The sequence below is a fragment of the Penicillium diatomitis genome (assembly GCF_028827545.1).
Source record: "Penicillium diatomitis strain IBT 30728 chromosome Unknown utg000006l_segment0_segment0, whole genome shotgun sequence".
NCBI lineage: Eukaryota > Fungi > Ascomycota > Eurotiomycetes > Eurotiales > Aspergillaceae > Penicillium > Penicillium diatomitis.
Genome location: NW_026623178.1, coordinates 343,554 through 361,731, shown reverse-complemented (window position 1 = coordinate 361,731; position 18,178 = coordinate 343,554). Strand labels below are relative to the sequence as shown.

The following is an 18,178-nucleotide window of genomic DNA, read 5'->3' as shown; positions in this document are numbered from 1 at the left end:
AATTATAGTATAGATAGCCCCGGAGACTATTAGAGGAGTATAATCTTTCTTAGATATATATAACTTCTACCAGAGATTTATTAGAAATTATAGCCGTATCGCGAAACTACTCTACTATCTTACTAGGAAGGAAACGCCTTTTATATAGAACTAGGACTACTAATCTATATTTAAAACGTTAAAAATAAGTTTAAGTTCTACTCTAGTATTAAACTACTATAATCCGAATATACCTATATACCTAGAGATAGATACTTCCGATAGTTACTTAGGTATAGTACTATCCTAGGAAACTAATAGGATATAGTATCTAGTAGCTTTCTTTTCGAAGACGATAGATTAAGGTTAACGAAAATATAATATATATAATAAGGAAATATTAGGTATTATTAAAGTACTTAAGGAATAGCGGGCGGAACTAGAGGGTCTATAATAAGTTTAATCCTTCAAAATCTAGATAGATTATTACTTCTTATAATACTTTATAATAGATAAGAAGCTTAATACTTATTAAGTATATTAGGCCGAGATACTATCGCGATACTATTTTATTATTAAATATCGTAATAGTAGGAGTAATATAGTTACGGATATACTATTAAGGAAAGAGAAGATATTAAAGATAAAGGACTAGCCCGAATAAATTATAATCCTAAGAAAGAAACTCGAGAGAGAAGTCTATCCTATAGTCTTATCGGTTAATATAGTCTAAAATAATATTATCGAACGAATTCTTTAAGCGAATAAGAATTATAAAAGCCTCGAATAGTATCGGGAGAACGCGAAAGATAATTTAAGTAAGTAGTTATTAAGATAAGATTATCTCCTCTAGGAGGGAACTTAACTTATAGTTCCCGAGGATAGTAATTTATATATAAGATTACTTAATAAGATCTACTATTAACTATTAACTATCTATCCTAGTTAAGATAAAATATATCGAATAACTACTTTATAATACTACTAGCCGGAGCTCTGTTAGGATATAAGATAATATATTAATAACTACTAATTATATAAGCGAACTAAGATATAGAAGAATAAAATACCTAGTAAGTTAAAACTACTTCCGATTCCCGGCCGGCTATAGTAGTATATTACTATAGATTACCGCTCCTATCCTTACGATAAATATAGCTATAATATAGTTATAGTCTTTATTAATCGACTAATACAGCGACTAATCTCTATCTCCTACTATAAGGATATCGATATAAAAAGGACTATCCGGATCTTTATTAACTATATTTATCGCTAGACTAGGATACTAGATTCGATTATCTTAGACTATAGAGGCTAGTTTATATCCGAATTTTAGATAGAATTCTATAGAATTCTTAATATTAAGAAGAAACTATTAATAGCGTACTACCTATAAACCGATAGTTAAAGTAAGATTACGAATTAATATATAGCTTAACGCCTATAGCCCTTTATAAGTTATTATTAAGACGACTAGTCCGACTATCTTATAATAGTAGATTTCGCTATTATAGTACTACTATAGGAGATAACTAGTATCTTACTCTTTTATATAGAAAGAGGTTATAAACCTAGAGTATTATTCGACTAGGAGACGCTAAAGAAGCTTAATTAGTAATAATATATTCGATCTCGACTTTATTAAGAGGATCCTTTAGAGGAAGTTTAAATAGTATAAGACTATATAAGTAACCTAAAAGAGATTTAGGAATAAGTCTAATAATAAGTAACTATAGCTTAGGAATAGTATAAGAAATACGCTAATCGATATCGTAGACCTAAAGATTTCGGTATTAGAGATATAGTCTATATAACTTCGAAAAATTAGAAAACTCCTTAATCTAGCTATAAATTAGCTTACTAGGTATACGGACCCTTTAAGATTCTCGAGAAGATAGGAAATACGTATAAGATCGAACTACCGGACTCTATAAAGATATATCCGATATTCTTACTAGATAAGCTACGAAAAGTATTAAAATCGGAATCGCTATAAGACTAACTACCGGATCCGGAACTACCGCTAGAGATTATTAAAGGCGAGTAGGAATAGGAAGTCGAGAAGATCCTCGTAGTATAGCTACGGTACCGAAAGTTATAGTATTAAGTAAAGTAGAAAGGGTATAAATATAACGATACCTAGTATCCCGCGAGGAATTTTAAAAATTTACTAGAAAGGATTATAGAATTCTATAGGGAGTATCCTGATTAGCCGGGACTACCGAAGAGGCTATAAAATTAGGCTAAGATAGCGCTAAAGGATAAAATTAATAACGACTATAAGGACGACGATAAATAGGCTAATTAAACGATATAGAACTAACGCTACTAGTACTAGAATTTAAAGACCTAGAGGGCTAGTCCTTTAAAGGAGGGGGTAATATTATAAGTATAGTAGGACTAACTTAGGATAAGGATAGGATATAGGAGGATAGAGGGCGTGAGCTACGCCTACTACGTATACCACGCGTACTATCTCAAAACTTAGGATGGACTGTAGCCTCTTCCCTTTTCTTTTTCTCCTCTTTAGCCTTTGAGATTCTTGATACCACGCAGCCAAGTTGAATGAAAGTTTCTGAGTCCTTCTAAAGCTTTTCCATTCTCGCGTATAACAGAAATAATCTATTTCGGCTGTTTCTTAGGCGTTTATTATACTTAAAATAATACGCTTTTTTACGCTCAAATTAACCGAATATAGTATATTATAGTTAATACTAATCGAAGGTATTAATTCGATTATAGATCTCTCGAAGAATCCTCTGCGGATCGGTAGCTACGTATAGCTAGTAGGAATTTTTAGTATTTTTAATTTTTATAAGCGCCGGTTCGCCGTTATACACCGGTACGTAGGGCCCGGAGGCCTAGGCGGCTTTACGCCTTAGGGATTAGCTATACGCCGAAGCTGCGTATATAGTGTATTAAATCGGTTATTTTACAAGTTAGTGCCTAGGCAGTGAGGAAGTGTAAAAAACCTCACTTTTCGCGCCAGACAGGGCTCATAACCTGATAAGATACGGCTACGGTAGGGGTAGCAGTATCGATGTGAGAGAGGGATAAGGAGTAAGATTGCTAAGGGGGAGAGATTCTACCTAAGCTATAGGAAGCGGTGAGGCGGCAGTATCCCATGCCATACAAACAAGTACTAATAGCCTACCCAGCGCCATGCTGATAGAGAAAAAGGAGACCTACAATCCTCGCAGCAACTCCGAGATCCACTCCTGATTATCTCAGAACTGCTACCCAGTAGCTTAATGCTCATTTGGATGTCTACTGACTGATTCAGAGTAGCTTTCAGCCTCGGCTGAACTGTAGTACGTGTAGTACCTAGGAGCTCTCATCACCCTCGGGCAACTTAGGCGGGAAAAATCGGATGTTTATAGAAAGCATTTGACAATCAAAGATGTCATGTTTTCTGAAATTGCATTTGAACCAGTGGCTAGTCTGTCTTTGGCAGGCTGTGTGTAGTTGTTTCCCGCGCAATTGTAGAATATCAGGTGTAGCTCTGGTCCATGCCAGGTGGACTATGTAGCAAAGGCTGGAATTCCATGCCCGTCTGATATTTGTATAAACATCCACGTGTAGAATGGGAGGCAATTTTTGCCCAAGAATCACAAACGATCGCTCGTCTAAACCTTCACTTTTCATGTTTGAGCACGTATCAAGTTTGAAGTTATGCGAAATCTACCTATTTCTTCGCCACTTCATCACGAAGCTCCTGCTTTACTCGTGTCACGGTTCCCACGCCACCATATACGATGCCTGTGTACATCATAGCCACAGAGGCCCCGGCGTCCAGCACCTGGCGCGCCTGTTGTCCGGTGGTAATGCCGCCAGAGGCAAAGAGCACCTTGCGGGGCTGGCCCGTCTGGCTCATGGGCGTGTCTTCGCCGTCAGGTCCAGTACCGGACGGAGGTCCCTGGTCCAACATCTTCCGGTAACGGCCAACAAGCGAGACGAGACGACCAAAGAGCTGGGGACCCGAATAGCCACCAATCTCCCTCATGGTTTGTTGCTCTTTCTCGGTCAGATCATACCCTTCAGGAAGCGCACCAGGTCGACGGTTGGTCGTGTTGCCAACAATTACACCATCAACGCCGGATTTCCACACCGCTTCACAGATGCCAGTCATTTGCTCGTCTGAGTCCTCGTCCGGGCTCACCTTGACCATGACATATGGCTTCGTCTTGCGCTCAACGTTCTTGGCCGCACTCACAACCCCGGTCAAAATTTTGGTAAGGGGTCCAGCAGCCTGCAGGTCACGGAGACCGGGAGTATTGGGGCTGGAGACATTGACAACGACGATATCGGCGTAGCGGGCGACACGTTCCACGCAGTAGACATAGTCCCGGGTAATGGCATCGATGTCCCCATCGGGAGTAAGCTTGTTCTTGGCAACTTGCACTGCAAGCAGTTTACCAGGGACAAGACTACCGGGGGGAACATTGGCCTCGCCGTCCAGGACACGCTGCTCCGCGAGCTCATGCTCCCCGAATCCAGCAGCGTAGGCAAAGTCGCGGACACGCTGGTTGAGAACGGCGGCCATGTGGTCTGCGCCCTTGGAGTTCAGGCCATAGCGGTTAATCATGCCATGTTGTGAGGGGATACGGAAGACACGGGGCTTGGGATTGCCATCCTGCGGCAAGGGAGTGGTGCCGCCGACTTCGACAACGGCGGGGCCGAGATCGAGCAGCGCGTCGGGAATGTCGGCATGCTTATCAAGACCGGCAGAGATGCCAATGGGGTTGGCGAGGGTGTAACCGAAGACCTATCCATACCAAGGATGAGACACCAAAAGGTCAGTCAAAGGTCAATTGCTTCAGTTGCTGATCCGAATACCGTCCTATCGTCCTACCTCGGTAGCCAATGCGCCATCCTTGTCTGGGTTGCCTCGCTCGCGAGGGTGAAGGCCATACTGATAGAGGACTTTCAGAATATCCACGCCAATGTGATGCGCATCCTCTGCATCTGGGTAAAGTTGGCGAATGAGAGGAACAACGAGGTAACGGTGGACGCTCGCCCTCGTGTCTGTCCCGTAGATGTAGCCGACAAACAGGATGGTGGCCAAGGAAGTGCCGTACAGAAGCTTGCGTGAGCCACGAGCCACTTTCTTGGGAGCTTCCTTTGATGTCTGCTTCACCGTTTCCGAAACTGCTTGTTGCACAGGTGCTGATTCCGAAGCGTATCGGACGGCAGCAGGAAAGCGCTTGGGGAGCAGCGACGTGGGCCGCGAGGACAGGCGCGAGGTTGGGGCGGCGCGAGCCCGAAGACCGGTGCGCCAAACCATGGAAGCAGACATTGAGGACATCAGAGACTCAACGCAGTCTCTATGCGCTCAATTTGGGGGGTCCTATTGTAGGTAGCACGTCGGCAGGAAGTTGGCTCGGAGATTAGTCGAGACTCGAGAGTGTTCCGCTGAATCAAAATTGCGGAGGCCGATAGCGAGAGAACCCGAGTGTCGGGAAGACTACAAAACTTGACTACAATGGCTGACAGGTGCCGCACGAAAACATGCCCATACTGGATCACTTATGATGGCAGCAAGCGGTAAGCTAAACATCATCAGAGCAATTACATTTGACGAAATCAATGCGACGCAAAATCACCTGCTCGAGTAGATGCTTTGCTATACTACGGAGTGTGGTAGCCACCGCTTAGCCCAAATATTAGGCGGTGAATAATAATTCTTGCAGTTCAAGGCGGTCGCCTCAAACGCAGTGCAGTCACTCTGACCGCAGCCAATTCAGTGGAACCGGGGATGGGATGGACAGGTGCCCGCAAAAGCAGGGAGAGAATACCCTAACAGCCCTTGAAGAGTCACCCATTCAAATATCAACCTTTGCAACGGCGGTGATCGAAAACAGGGTTCCAAACAATTCCATGTGGGATTTGTACTGTAAGGACATGTACGGCATGATGAAGATGCTGGACTCAAGATCCATCAGCTTCGACTAAAAGGCTTGCTGCACGTCTTGAGTACGCCTCGCAATCATGTCAGATCGCTTGTCGTACATACTGCGGAGTAATTTGCTCGGGAATTCTCTCGGTACCTTGAGCTCGACTGAGGAGGTGTCTCATATTCATACTCTCTGACGGCATCAGTCTATTTATACAGCGCTTGTGGTCATATTTGGGGCTCCCTGCATTCATCAGTTAGGTACGCTTCAATTGAATTAAAGTACATCGAGCCCTTTCTCATCGCCGTACGCCAAGCTCCAAATATTCTGCTCGAGACAATCGATGCGTCGCAAATAAGATCTTCATGATTAGAGGTGATGCGGCTTGCGCTTCAATCGTCGCTCATCCGGGTATCATCATCTTCGGCATCCCCATGTTCCTGGGGAACTTCCTGGGTAGGAGGTGGTGGCAAGGTCCGCGCGAACTTGGGGTCCACATTCGCGCGATGCAGAGACCGTTTGTAGTTCTCGGCCTCGTCAGGGTCGCGGACAGTGATGTGCAATTGGTCGATCTTTTCCTCCGGCAACTGCGACCCGGCAGGTGCAAGACCAACTTGGGCAATTGTGCGAGCACGTTCAAGCTTTAGCCGCACCTTGCTGATGATGGGATAGTAGTATGCGGCCTGCTGCTTGCTGTCGCCTTCCTCCGCCTTGTACAGCGTGAGAGCAATGTCTCTCAGCTTGGGATCGGTATTGAGAACTTGAGCGCTGGTCGCAAAGGTGCGCTCGCGATCGAATCGGTGGTACTTTGTGCCCTCCGCGCTCTCGTGGGTGTAGAGATCCTCGTTATCCCTATCGGGGTTCTTCAGATCCATGCTTGCCAGGAGCTGCTTGACATGCTCCATCTTTTCGGGCAAGTGAAGGTCATAGTCGAAGGGAACAGGACCGGGGTCAGGGTGGAGCTCGGGATTGGACTTGTGAAGAGCCTGCTTGGACGCGTGCTCTTGACAAACGCGCTCTTCAGGTGCCGATGGGTGGAGCAAAGCCACATCCATGCGCTTGTCACGTTTGCCTCCCACAGCCGGCACTGGAGCCTTGTCGAATTTGAATTGAACGAAACCACCGGGATCAGGGTAGCCAGACAAGTCAGGCATGAGCGGGTAAACACCGACTGGCTTCAGTCTCGGATTGTCTGGATGGACTGGACGTTCCCATGCATCGAATTCCGCCTTGGTCGAGGAGAGACCCTTGACTTGGCTTTCTGAGTCTTCACCAACGTGCTTGGTATGAGGATAGGCAAGATCGAAACCCTTCATGATGAACTTTTTGATATGTTTCGGGTCTTCCACGGAGACCTTTGTCTTCTTCACAAATCGGCTCTTCAAGGGTTTGCCAGGCACACCACCGCCTGGAGTTGTAGTACGATCGACGGAAATGTGCTGGGTACGGCGCAGGAAGCTGACGTTCGTGTTTCTAGGAGCCGGGTTGCGGAGTTGCTCGAGCGTCATGAGAAGCGGAAGGTCGGCGGGGTCCAAGGGTTGAGGGTGCTCGGGGGCCATGATAGCTGGGATGATCTTAGTATTAAACTTCATCACTAGAATACTGCGTTCTTTGGCACATAGACTCACCACTCTCATCTCCCAAGTGCAGTCCTGGTACACCAACAAGGTCAATGGGCATGCCACCCTCCGCGTCCACGTCAACGTTCGGCTCCTCTCGCCGCGCGAGATTGAAGGCAAACTCTGGAGTGATGAAGCGGTGGAGACCATCGTGAGGAATGTCGAGAAGCTTTGGGGGCATGTGAGGCGGAGGAAGATCATTGCGATAACGGAGGGACGCAATATAATCCTGATGGAAGCCGCCGGAGGACTTGTCCTCCCGAGATTTGGACGACATCACGGCAAGTTTTGAATGAGTACGGTTCTGAGCCTATAGAAAGAATGCGCACGAAGATGTATCAGAACCTTCAGCTAGTAGAGCAAGTATCAGCTATCCATTCTCGCGCGAAGCTCCATTGTCGCAGACTTACCAAGGAAGTGAGAAAGATCAGTCGCAAGGATGGAAAACTCGAGGTCGGCTCGCTGCGATTCGTGTTGTTTTGGTAATAAGGGCCAAAAAGGGATATTGTAAGAGAAAAAAGAGTTGGAAAGCGTGAGAGGAAAAGTTGGATGCGGCCAAAGTGTTTGGGGTCCTCTGGTCCCTATACCGCGGTGCGCTCCGCCTACGAGATGCTCGTTGACGGACCGAAGTGTTTGTCCAAGCCCTTTTTTTGCCGTGTCAGGCCGCCTCGTTGCTTAACATGTGGACCAAGGTCTTTAGCACTGTGGGAGAATGAAACCATTGAACCACTTTCAGTCACAATTGGATTGACGGAAGTTGCCTCTGTTTACTTGATCGCCTATTGAGCAGAATCGAATTGTTTAATTAAATGGGCGTTGCTCTGATTCGATCTGTTGCTCTCGTCTCTTTGCTGCCTTCCTTTACGTAATGAAGCCCTCTCCCACTGCAGTAATTCGGAGGGCAATTCATCTCAAGTCAACTTTGTCAGCACCTTAGGTAGGCTTTCGATGAGTGATGAGCGGAGTCAAAGTTGAGACAGCACTCCAAGGTAATACCACAGAAGACAGACATGTGATGCGAAAACGCCGGTGACATGAGAGACCACAATTAATTGAATATATCGATGAAACGCTATCCCTCCAATATTGCACCTGAACACCAAGTCTCTTAATCAAAGCCTGATAAGTGCGTGGGTACGAAATGTACCTGTAGTTGTAGACTTGTTCCAAAAGTCTAATAGGCCCACATGCACTTGTGCGTCAGTAGACGATGGCCCAGTCGATCGTATTCAAGCTGGCCGATCCAGCTGTCATTCGTGTTATCCAGTTTACCGAAGATGCTTGCACCCTTCCAAACGACCACCTGGGCATCCAAGTCACGAGGCGGCACGCCGATCATGATCTCTTTCAAGAAACCGGGGCGAAGAGCCTTCAATCGTGCCTCAAGGAAAGCATGTAGTTCGTTCGTGAGGCTTCCACCTCCAACCACCATGATACCACCAATAAAATCACGCATCTTTTTCTCATCCGAGCGAGCGGCATGGGCGATAGAGGTCAGAATGGCATTGTCGAGAGGGAAGATAGGTAGAATATCATCTCGGTATTCGACAGGATCACGGGCGGACTGAGTCGTCGGTACAGAAGCGGGCGCGGTGGTTCCGCCAGCCTGAGGAGTTCCGGCGTTCTCCGGCGCAGGAGATCCGGCGACCGAGGACCGCGGAGTGGCATCTTGCTCCTGAATCCGACCAAGCGCTGGGCGAGCTGGAGCAGCTTGACTTTCGGACTCTCCATTCATCTTCTCATTGGGAGCGAGCGGAGGCGCAAGAGCTGTCATAATCTCGGATTGGGCGGCGGAAGTAGGATCGTTAGGCTGGCCGTCGTAGATGTCCGTGGATCTTTCAATCAATTTTCGTCGTCCTGTGAGCTTCATTTGGTTGTCGAAGATTGTGGGCTCAAAGAAGCCCATTGGCGCCAAGTGGCCTTCGTCGAAGACCTTGAAATTGTGCTTTTGCGTGTCATGACCCGAAACGCGGAGGTGGAGGTCATATGCCTGAGGGGAGACTTTAGCCTCATCGAGGGTGCAGATGTTCTTCTTCAACTCCTCGGCCAGGAGATAATCGTATCGTCGCCATAGGTTAATGTCGTAATATGGGAAGTAGTCGTGCAGCATCATTTTGATAAAGGTTTCCGTCACATCGTTTCCGCCCATCTTCAGATTGACTCGGGAGTTCTCGATGCACATGCCTTCCTCTACGCAGCAGATCGACGTCTTTTGCGCTCCGATGTCAACAACACAAGCGGAAGTAAATCCAGCACCAAAGGTCGCGGCCAAGCTTTCTTGAATGAAGCAGACGCGAGCGAACGAGAATTCGCGCATCAGCATCTCCAGAATCTGTGTGACGTATGACTTTTCATACAGATCAGGAATGACGAAGACACAGGAGTACTGCGACCACTCTTTCTTTCGAGTAAGCCCCAGTTGAGTCTTGATGGCCTCTTCGATAATGACAGAGATATCAGTGAAGAGCATTCGCTTGCTGTTGTAGTCACGCTCATTGCACCATCCATACTGAATGGGCCAGCTGATCTTGTAGCGGGGCTTGGAGGCATCGGGAATCCTTAAGGCGGGTTGACCAACAATGTACTCTGGCGCAGGGTTCTCAAGTTCTGTCCAATCAACTCGCTCGGGATCGTTATGCTCTGAGATTGAATCCGGCGTTTGTTTGCGATTGAAGTTGATAACACCCTCCTTTGGGTTGGGCAGCATGCGTCTCTTGTTCGCCTTCATACGGGCTTTGAGGTCTGCCGACATTTTGGTGTAATGAGAGGACCACTGTCACAATTATGTTGGAGTAAGCAAGACTGGGACCTGCGCGGGACAAGATTTACATGAGGAACTTACCTCTTCACCAAATGCTCGCTCGGGATCTTCGTCAGTTCCATCATCTCGCTTTAGTCTCTTCGGCTTCGGCTCTTCTCGCTCGTCGCTTTCGTTGATTTGAGACTTTCTCGCGATTACCATAGGCATGGTCTTTGGCAACGCATCGCTCGATAGCCCGATCCGCAGATTTTGACTGCCCACGTGAATCACGATTACTTTAGATCCTGCAGCTTCAGTTTCTGTGTCGTCTTCATCTTCGGAGTTTGCATCTTCGTCAGCATCGGCGTCAACTTCTGCGTCCGCTTCGTCGTTGGCGGTCGACTTGTCCATCGCACGGGCGCGGTCACGATCTTTGGCTTTTTTGGTCATCTTGGTGCGCGCTTCTTCGTTGGCCAGGCGAAAGGCAAGGAACTGATCGTCTCTCTTGAGATATTCGCTAGCAATAACAAAGCAATCAGCACTGGGCACTGGGCACTGGGGGGATAAGGCAAGCCATATCTCGTGGGGCAGCTCAACACCACGAACAAACTGGCTCGGAAACTCACGTGTAGTAGTTTTTTTGGTTGATGGGTGCGACCTGCGGCCAGTTCGTCAGAGGCATATTGTTGTCTGTTCGCTCCAGGCCTAAATGGACGTTGTTTAGGTATATTTCGCGCAGAATATTGACTCGCAGACAGAATGCGACAAGCTTGCCTACCTTCGTCGCGAAGGGCCTTGCCCGATTTCTTGCCCACCATCTTGAGCGACTTGCTGCTATTGATGGTTATTCAAGCGTGCCCCCAGCTAATGGTCCGCGGCGAGCGAAATGCGCCGGCGAGGATTCGAATATTGATCGTTGTCGAATGGTCTCGTTGACGTTGTCACGGGGAAATTGAAAGTTTTCGTGAAACAGCCACACTTTTCGTCACCTCAACAGGGACAAGGAGAGTGATGCTCTATTGAATTGAATTTGGGTTGTTGGAGCCGGGAGGCGCGAGGTCTTATCCATGAATAGCGGCGCTAGTTGATCGTGTCTCCGATTCACCGCCCGAGCTCACAGGCAAAGGGTCTACGGGCAAGTAGATCGCCACCTGCGCAGCACTCATATGTCAGGTTGGCTGCGTGATTTGTTTCCAGTGCGAAAGTGACATTGTTACCATCTCTCGATACGCAGCCTGAACTTCCCCTCCCCCACCTCTCCGTCACAGCAGTATCGCTCAATTTGAGACGAGCGAGAGCTATACCCTGCACTCAGTGTTGACGTCGATTCCCCGCGCTTCGCGATCGCGACATTTCTCGAAAGGAACTTTTACACGGCTCGAAGATGGGTGGCTCTTTATCACGCCTTTGGTCCCTTGTCTGGTCGAAGAAGGAGATTCGGATTTTGATTCTCGGCCTTGTACGCATCCTATGACCCTTGTCAGGAGAATGTCGGAGCTTTGGCGACCATGCGAGACGCAGAGAAAGAGCTAACAGTGTTCTCGTGGGTGTAGGACAATGCTGGAAAGACAACTCTTCTCTACAGGCTGAAGGTAAGAGTTACAGTCAACATTCCGCGTGAAGTCCAAGTGAATTACTTTCCCAATATCATGACTAATTAGTGTGTATGCAGATTGGCGAGGTTGTCACAACTATACCGACAATTGGATTCAACGTCGAGTCAGTTACATACAAAAACTTGAACCTGAATGTTTGGGTAAGTCCCTGCGGATTGCAATGGTTCGAACCCGTCTTTTGAACTGGTTGTAATAAGGCCTTTCATGCTAGGATCTTGGTGGTCAGACATCGATTCGCCCATATTGGCGGTGTTACTATGCCAACACAGCTGCCGTCATCTTCGTCATCGACTCAACAGATATCGAGCGACTTGGGACTGCGGCGGACGAGCTAGCAGCTATGCTGAACGAAGAAGAACTACGAGATGCTGCGCTGCTGGTCTTTGCCAACAAGCAAGACCAGCCAGGAGCCAAAGGTGCCGGAGAAATCTCCGAGGCCTTGAAGCTAGGTGAACTTCGAGACCGGAACTGGAGTATTGTGGCTTGTTCCGCAATTGACGGCAAGGGTATCAATGAAGGCATGGATTGGCTCGTGGTATGTCTTTCCCGTACTCTCAAAGGGGTCCTATGACTCTGCCTCTCGTGTCGTTTTCAAATGGGCACCCACTGATTCGTATCACTTTCGCTAGCAAACGATTGAAGCTGAGAACGCGTAAGGGGTTTGGTTCCCTTCGCTCTAGAGTTTCTCCTGATTTTCCATTTTGATATACCTTTGCACTCCACGCCGCTTATGGTTCGGCGCATGTGTTCTTGCTGCATTCTGAGGAGCCGTGTCACTTTTTCCATTCGTCTTTGTATCGGACGAACAAAGACCTTGTCTTATATCGCTATTGTGTTTTTATTTGTGGATAAGAGATGACGAACAGGGTAATTAATACAAATGCCGGTATGGCAGGTCCTAAGCGCTATGTTCATAATCACGCTTATAAGGAAGATATAGCCTCTACTATAAGAGGCGAGTCGCTCTTTCGAACATGGTCACAGAGGCTTTTATCTTGAGTGGTCACTATAATGGGGCTATGGGCTGATATTCGGTTATCTTGCCCTGCAAAAGATAAGCGCCATGTAACCCCCGCATTCTGCCGCATGTAGATGGGACCAAGGATTTGATCCTAGTGCTTCAACGAGGAATAACAATTCCTGCGTTTTTGACTTTTACTTATCTTTATTGCTTCGTCAATTTCCGCGGAAAACACTCGTTGTGCTAGCTTTCAGCGTGCAAAAAATTTGCTCTTCAAACACGGACTGAGCTTCTCTCCGTACGCAATATGACTATCCCGTCTACTCAGATTGCAGCCGCTATTCCACCTTCGGGGCCAGATGGGTCTCTCACTGTTACTATTAGCAAGACGCACCCGGTTCCCAAGCCAGGTGATGGAGAGGTTCTTGTCAAGTTGGAGTATTCTGGAGTCTGCCACAGTGATGTCCACAGCATTCGTGGTGACACTCCAATGTTGACTGATGTTGCGGGCCATGAAGGAGTGGGCAAGGTAGTATCAGGTGAGGAAGACATTGCAGACGAGAATATGGATGTCGTTCGACCATGATAGATTCCATGAAAGAGGCCCAGGCTTTCGCATCTTGGTACTAAACATGGTATTTCTGTCTAGTTGGAGGTAACTTGAACGAGGAGGAATGGATTGGCCAGAGGTTGGGAATTCGGTGAGTTTATCCAATTCTACGTTGCAAGACTCAGACAGTTGTTGACTGCGATACATACTAGATGGCTATACAGTTCTTGTCTGAGCTGCGAGATCTGTGAGATAAATCACAGTTCTTGTCCACTTCAGAAGAATGCTGGAGCAGTAAGTCCTTGGGCCACAGACACCTCTGTATCGGATGCTTTGCAAACCACCACAATCGCAGCCCTGGTTTCATCTACTGGCTGTTAGAAACGCTAGGTCGTGTTGGTCATTACGGTTTTCTGATATTCAGACGAGCTAATCTGTTCTTGTTCAGAATGTTCCTGGAACATTTCAGCGTATGCTACGTGCAAAAGCCCCAGATCAATGAGATAAGGAATGCTGAAATGCATCCTCATTTATAGAATACATCGTCACGCCAGCCGTGCATGCTACAAAAATCCCAGCAGAACTATCTCCTGACACAGCGGCTCCCCTTCTATGCGGTAAGACCTCGTATTGGGATATTGTTTTGTTGTTCCGCCTGAGTATGCTCATTTCATCCAGCTGGCATTGCCATGTACTCATCGATCAAGAAGACAAAAGCACGCCCAGGTGACTTTATTGTGATTCTAGGAGCAGGCGGGGGACTGGGACACATGTAAGCTGAGAACAAGGAGTTCTTGCTCCATGCTCATGTGCTGTCTACTAACCGCACGCTCCATGAACATCAAAAGGGGCGTTCAAATTGCAGCAAAGAAAGGACTCGGGGTACTCGCTATTGACAGGTCAGTGGAAAGCCAGGTCCCAGTCTCCATCCTCCGAACCCCTTCCCAAGATGCAAATCCTCTGCTTGTATGATGGACCACCTCCACCTCCACCAAACTCACACCACGATACCATTACAGCGGCGAAAAAAAGCGCAAATTGTGTCTCGAGCTCGGAGCCTCCCAATTCCTCGACTTTAGACAAGTGGACATTGTCGAAGCCGTTCAAAAGGCCACGTCTGGGCTGGGTGCACATGCCGTCATCTGCACCGCCAATGGTGAAAAGGCCTACGAACAGAGCATGCAGATGCTTCGTCGTCTGGGGACCCTTGTGTGCGTGGGGATTCCGAATTCTCCATTTCGACTACCGGCTACGCCGTTCGAAATGATTGTGAAAGGTGAGTGCAGTGGAATTTCAAATGATCAGAGCACTGTTTCCACAGTTCTCTTGAATACTTATATCTGGCCCCGAGGCGTGCTGAAGTTGACGATCTGTGTTGATAGGTCTGACTATTATTGGCAACTCGGCCGGAAGCAAAGAGGAGATGAACGAACTGATGGAAATGGCGGTGGCGGGCGATATCATGGCTCGAATCGATGTCTATGATCTCGAAGACATTGTGGACGTTCTGAAGCGTCTTGAGAATTCCGAGATTGAGGGTCGTGTGGTGTTGCGAATTCCGGAGTAAGGCACTCTGATCAGGCTCCGTGATGGCCATACATGTTACCTGTCTGGTGTAGTCTTGTCAGCGAGCTTCGGCGGCACATGTCCCATGGCGTTCTTTCCCCAAGACAAGAGCTTTGGTTGTTATAATCGTAGATCTACGTCGGATGATATGGCCAAGGATGGTCAATGCAAGGCCCATACATTTTTCATGATTTCATGAAATGTATTCGAATCTTGCTTTTTAGCGATCTATATTCATTGAATTATTTTTTTTTCTCGGCAGTTTCCCGAGTAATATACATCTTAGGGGACCTACGTCGTGACTGATAGGCGTCAGCCTGTTTTGTATCTGACAAGTCAGATCGTGATATGAGGGACTCCATCTAAGAAACCCGGCGGGAACCCGATTCGTTTCGAGATTCGGGACCGCTCTCGTACCTCAAAGACAGTCCGAGAGTCCTCGGTTTGATAGTAAAAACAACGTCTTTGCAAGATGGGTCTTGGTGAAAAACCTCCTCGTAAGCATCAGAGTCCTCTGGACCAGGTCTAATCACCGCAACATCACCACGGATCACCTCCCGATTCTGCGCGCATCGCGTCACATGATCGTTCACGGGCAAGCCCCGTCCCGAGGACCTTGTACATGTAGTACAGTAGTAGTACCAGTTATCCACCCTCGGCTGATGAGAATAGAATTTGCCCGCTTCATGAGCACCGGGCTAGCTCCGTTTCCGCCTCAACTTTGCCATTTCGCCCAGTTCGGTGCCGTAGGCCTGCAAGGAGAATTTCTCAATGCGATCTGCGGGGTTGGTGTTCCCCGTAGGCGGAGCCGCGCGGATAATGAAGCAATTGTACATTTGGGCTCCGGCGCAGTGGCGCTTATGCGTCTCTCAGGGTTGTTTTTGGCATGCGGCGCTGCAGTATTGGGGTTTGGGCTTTTCGCAGCTCGAGCATGCGAGGGTTCCTGGCTTGGTGCAGGCGTCTGCGCCGCATGGGCTTGTCGGGGTGGCTATCATTGTTTCGGTGGGTGCATCTTCGGGGTTGGGCTGTTCGGCTGGTTCGTTGGTGGTCGGTTCGCGTTGGCGCGTGAGGAACGAGACACCGGGATCTTGTTTGGAGAACTGGGGCAGAAGTTGGGGAATGAGCAGGCCTGCAAGTAAACCCAGGCTAGCGAGGTGGCCAACCTAAGGACACCCGGCTAAATGGAGTCAGGACCAGCACGAATAGACGAAGGGATATCGGGCGAATAGCGGCAGCCACCATGACGGCGATCAAGAAATTTGTCCTCCAGGAAAGATCTGCAAAGAGGGGGGGTAAAACATTAATTGATAAAAAAATTGATTTCTTTTTTTTTTGGGCGGGATCGGAAGCCATAAGATCGAGGAGAAGCAAATTGGGATTGGCGTGAGAGGGATTGGAAATCGTCAACTCCGGCATTTTATGAACTGTGTCGGGGATGTAGTGTTCATGATCGAATGTGATATGCAGGGCTGTTTTTCCATGTCACAGTGATGCCTGGTCGCTGGTCCTGTTCTGGTCGCGCTGCTCGTTGAGTGTTCAGTGTTGGTATGATCCGTTGGAAGTGGGCTGAATTAGGTAGTGTACGATTTGGATTAAGGTAGGGTACAGTACCTTCTGAGGTAGTAGACCAAGTCCAGCCTTATGAGGTGTGGACAGATGATGCTTTTCAGACTGGAGTCATTCCATGATGCGGGGAGCTTCGAAAGATACCCATCAGATCAGTGGCACTTGATCTTCCTAGACGGAGTATATCTTTGTCAGGGCCACCATGTTGGCTTACTCGGGGAGAGTGGAAACTCGAAAGTATGAGAATCACTTAGAAGGCAACTATTTTGATTTTCGATTCGGGCACAAAGCCGAGTATAACTAGTCAGTACTACTAGTCAGTAACTGTCCACTTGTCCAGTAGTATACCGGTGCCAAGTTGCTATAGCTTCATGCATGCGACTCCGATTCCTGCTCATGAGTACGCAGCTCATGCATGCGACTGCGATTCCTGCTCATGAGTACGCGGCTACATATTGAATTCGAAACGTCGTGTTCGTGTTCTGCTCAAGACCCTTTCCCGGGTTGAGAACAGACATGGATTCCGCCGGCACCAGTCCAGCCTGCAGCCTGCAGCCTGCAGCCTGCAGACCGCCTTTCTGACAGCCCCGCGAGATGCCGCTCGTCTGCTTGGGAACGAATGAACAACAGCCCGACGGGTTGACCCCTGGACGACTGTCCAGGCTCGTGTGTCTCGGTCCTCTCGGATGGGTCCCCGGACGACCAGCGACTGGGGACTGGTGCGAGTCCCGATTGCGCCTCGACGGTTTGAGTTGGGCGGATGCATCCAGCACGGATCATCCGCTGGTTCGCGTCTCGATGTGTGCCGCGAGAGCTTTGAAACTGACGATGGGCCAGGCACCAGATAATCCTGTTCCACGGCGGAGATGTCCTGTCCTGTCAGGAGGTCGACCGTCGACGCGGGTGAGCCGTGGTTTGCGTGTTCAACTCTTCTCAACTTGATCGATGGTGAAATAGCTCATAGATTTAGGTCGCGAAGAGCAGCATGGGGGAAAAGAAGAAAAAAGGAAGAAAAAAGGAAGAAAAAAGGAAGAAAAAAGGAAGAAAAAAGGAAGAAAAAAGGAAGAAAAAAGGAAGAAAAAAAAGGGGGGACCAGTCAAGCCTCCCGCCTATCTACCAACTCAGTAAGTCAATCCCTAATCCTATGCACTTGTTCAGTCCAGTACACCCCGTGCCCGTCGTCACCAATGACCGCCGCAAAACGAAGCGTCTGTTGGCCCAGGAAGCGAGAGGCGTTCGATGGACCGGCGCGAGAGACTCTTCCGACGACGAAAAGTCTGGATGACCCGACGGAACAAGTCTCGTCGGTTGATGAGGGTGGAGACGTCAAGCACGGGAAGTTGGACACGCCCACGCTTCGTCTAACTGTTTTCACGTGCGAGGGACTACGCCCTTTGGAGGTACGAGATTCATGAGTACCGGTCAAGGGGGGTACTACTGTAGTCCTTTGGTACTGTAGTACAGTACGACTGTAGTACCCACGGGCCATGACACGGCGGAGTTAGTAAACAACTCCATGCGGGGACCTTTGGCACCTTTCGTTTTGCGGGCACGCCCGTGAGCCTTCTCAGTTTCTCACCTCTCGGATACCCTTTTGCAGAATTAACCGAGGGACGAGAATGTAGGCAGAATGGTCCTGTGCACACGATATCCACCTCGCATCGAACCCATTGGAAGATCCAAA

The 18,178-nt window shown here is 48.2% G+C and overlaps 6 protein-coding genes across 6 annotated transcripts; 2 read left to right on the top strand and 4 right to left on the bottom strand.

Moving 5' to 3' along the window:
- Positions 1-3,667: 3,667 nt before the first annotated feature.
- N7539_005800 (dihydroorotate dehydrogenase 2) lies at positions 3,668-5,278 on the bottom strand (the record flags this gene model as incomplete). The annotated part of the gene is made up of 2 exons (XM_056935402.1): positions 3,668-4,747; positions 4,835-5,278. 2 exons carry the CDS (start codon positions 5,276-5,278, stop codon positions 3,668-3,670), a joined length of 1,524 nt encoding a protein of 507 aa, XP_056789274.1.
- Positions 5,279-6,268: 990 nt separating this feature from the next.
- Positions 6,269-7,772, bottom strand: N7539_005799 (uncharacterized protein; the record flags this gene model as incomplete). The annotated part of the gene is made up of 2 exons (XM_056935401.1): positions 6,269-7,440; positions 7,505-7,772. The coding sequence occupies 2 exons, from the start codon at positions 7,770-7,772 to the stop codon at positions 6,269-6,271; spliced, it is 1,440 nt and encodes a 479-aa protein (XP_056789273.1).
- An 897-nt stretch (positions 7,773-8,669) lies between these two features.
- N7539_005798 (putative chromatin remodeling complex subunit (Arp8)) lies at positions 8,670-11,053 on the bottom strand (the record flags this gene model as incomplete). Its single annotated transcript, XM_056935400.1, has 4 exons — positions 8,670-10,268; positions 10,338-10,752; positions 10,862-10,940; positions 11,014-11,053. The coding sequence occupies 4 exons, from the start codon at positions 11,051-11,053 to the stop codon at positions 8,670-8,672; spliced, it is 2,133 nt and encodes a 710-aa protein (XP_056789272.1).
- Positions 11,054-11,619: 566 nt separating this feature from the next.
- On the top strand, positions 11,620-12,507 carry N7539_005797 (ADP-ribosylation factor family protein; the record flags this gene model as incomplete). The annotated part of the gene is made up of 5 exons (XM_056935399.1): positions 11,620-11,694; positions 11,789-11,827; positions 11,908-11,991; positions 12,063-12,386; positions 12,481-12,507. 5 exons carry the CDS (start codon positions 11,620-11,622, stop codon positions 12,505-12,507), a joined length of 549 nt encoding a protein of 182 aa, XP_056789271.1.
- Positions 12,508-13,119: 612 nt separating this feature from the next.
- On the top strand, positions 13,120-14,929 carry N7539_005796 (zinc-dependent alcohol dehydrogenase; the record flags this gene model as incomplete). The annotated part of the gene is made up of 7 exons (XM_056935398.1): positions 13,120-13,386; positions 13,811-13,832; positions 13,899-13,979; positions 14,041-14,134; positions 14,211-14,261; positions 14,382-14,638; positions 14,745-14,929. 7 exons carry the CDS (start codon positions 13,120-13,122, stop codon positions 14,927-14,929), a joined length of 957 nt encoding a protein of 318 aa, XP_056789270.1.
- An 868-nt stretch (positions 14,930-15,797) lies between these two features.
- On the bottom strand, positions 15,798-16,170 carry N7539_005795 (uncharacterized protein; the record flags this gene model as incomplete). The annotated part of the gene is made up of 2 exons (XM_056935397.1): positions 15,798-16,057; positions 16,092-16,170. 2 exons carry the CDS (start codon positions 16,168-16,170, stop codon positions 15,798-15,800), a joined length of 339 nt encoding a protein of 112 aa, XP_056789269.1.
- Between the last annotated feature and the right edge of the window lie 2,008 nt (positions 16,171-18,178).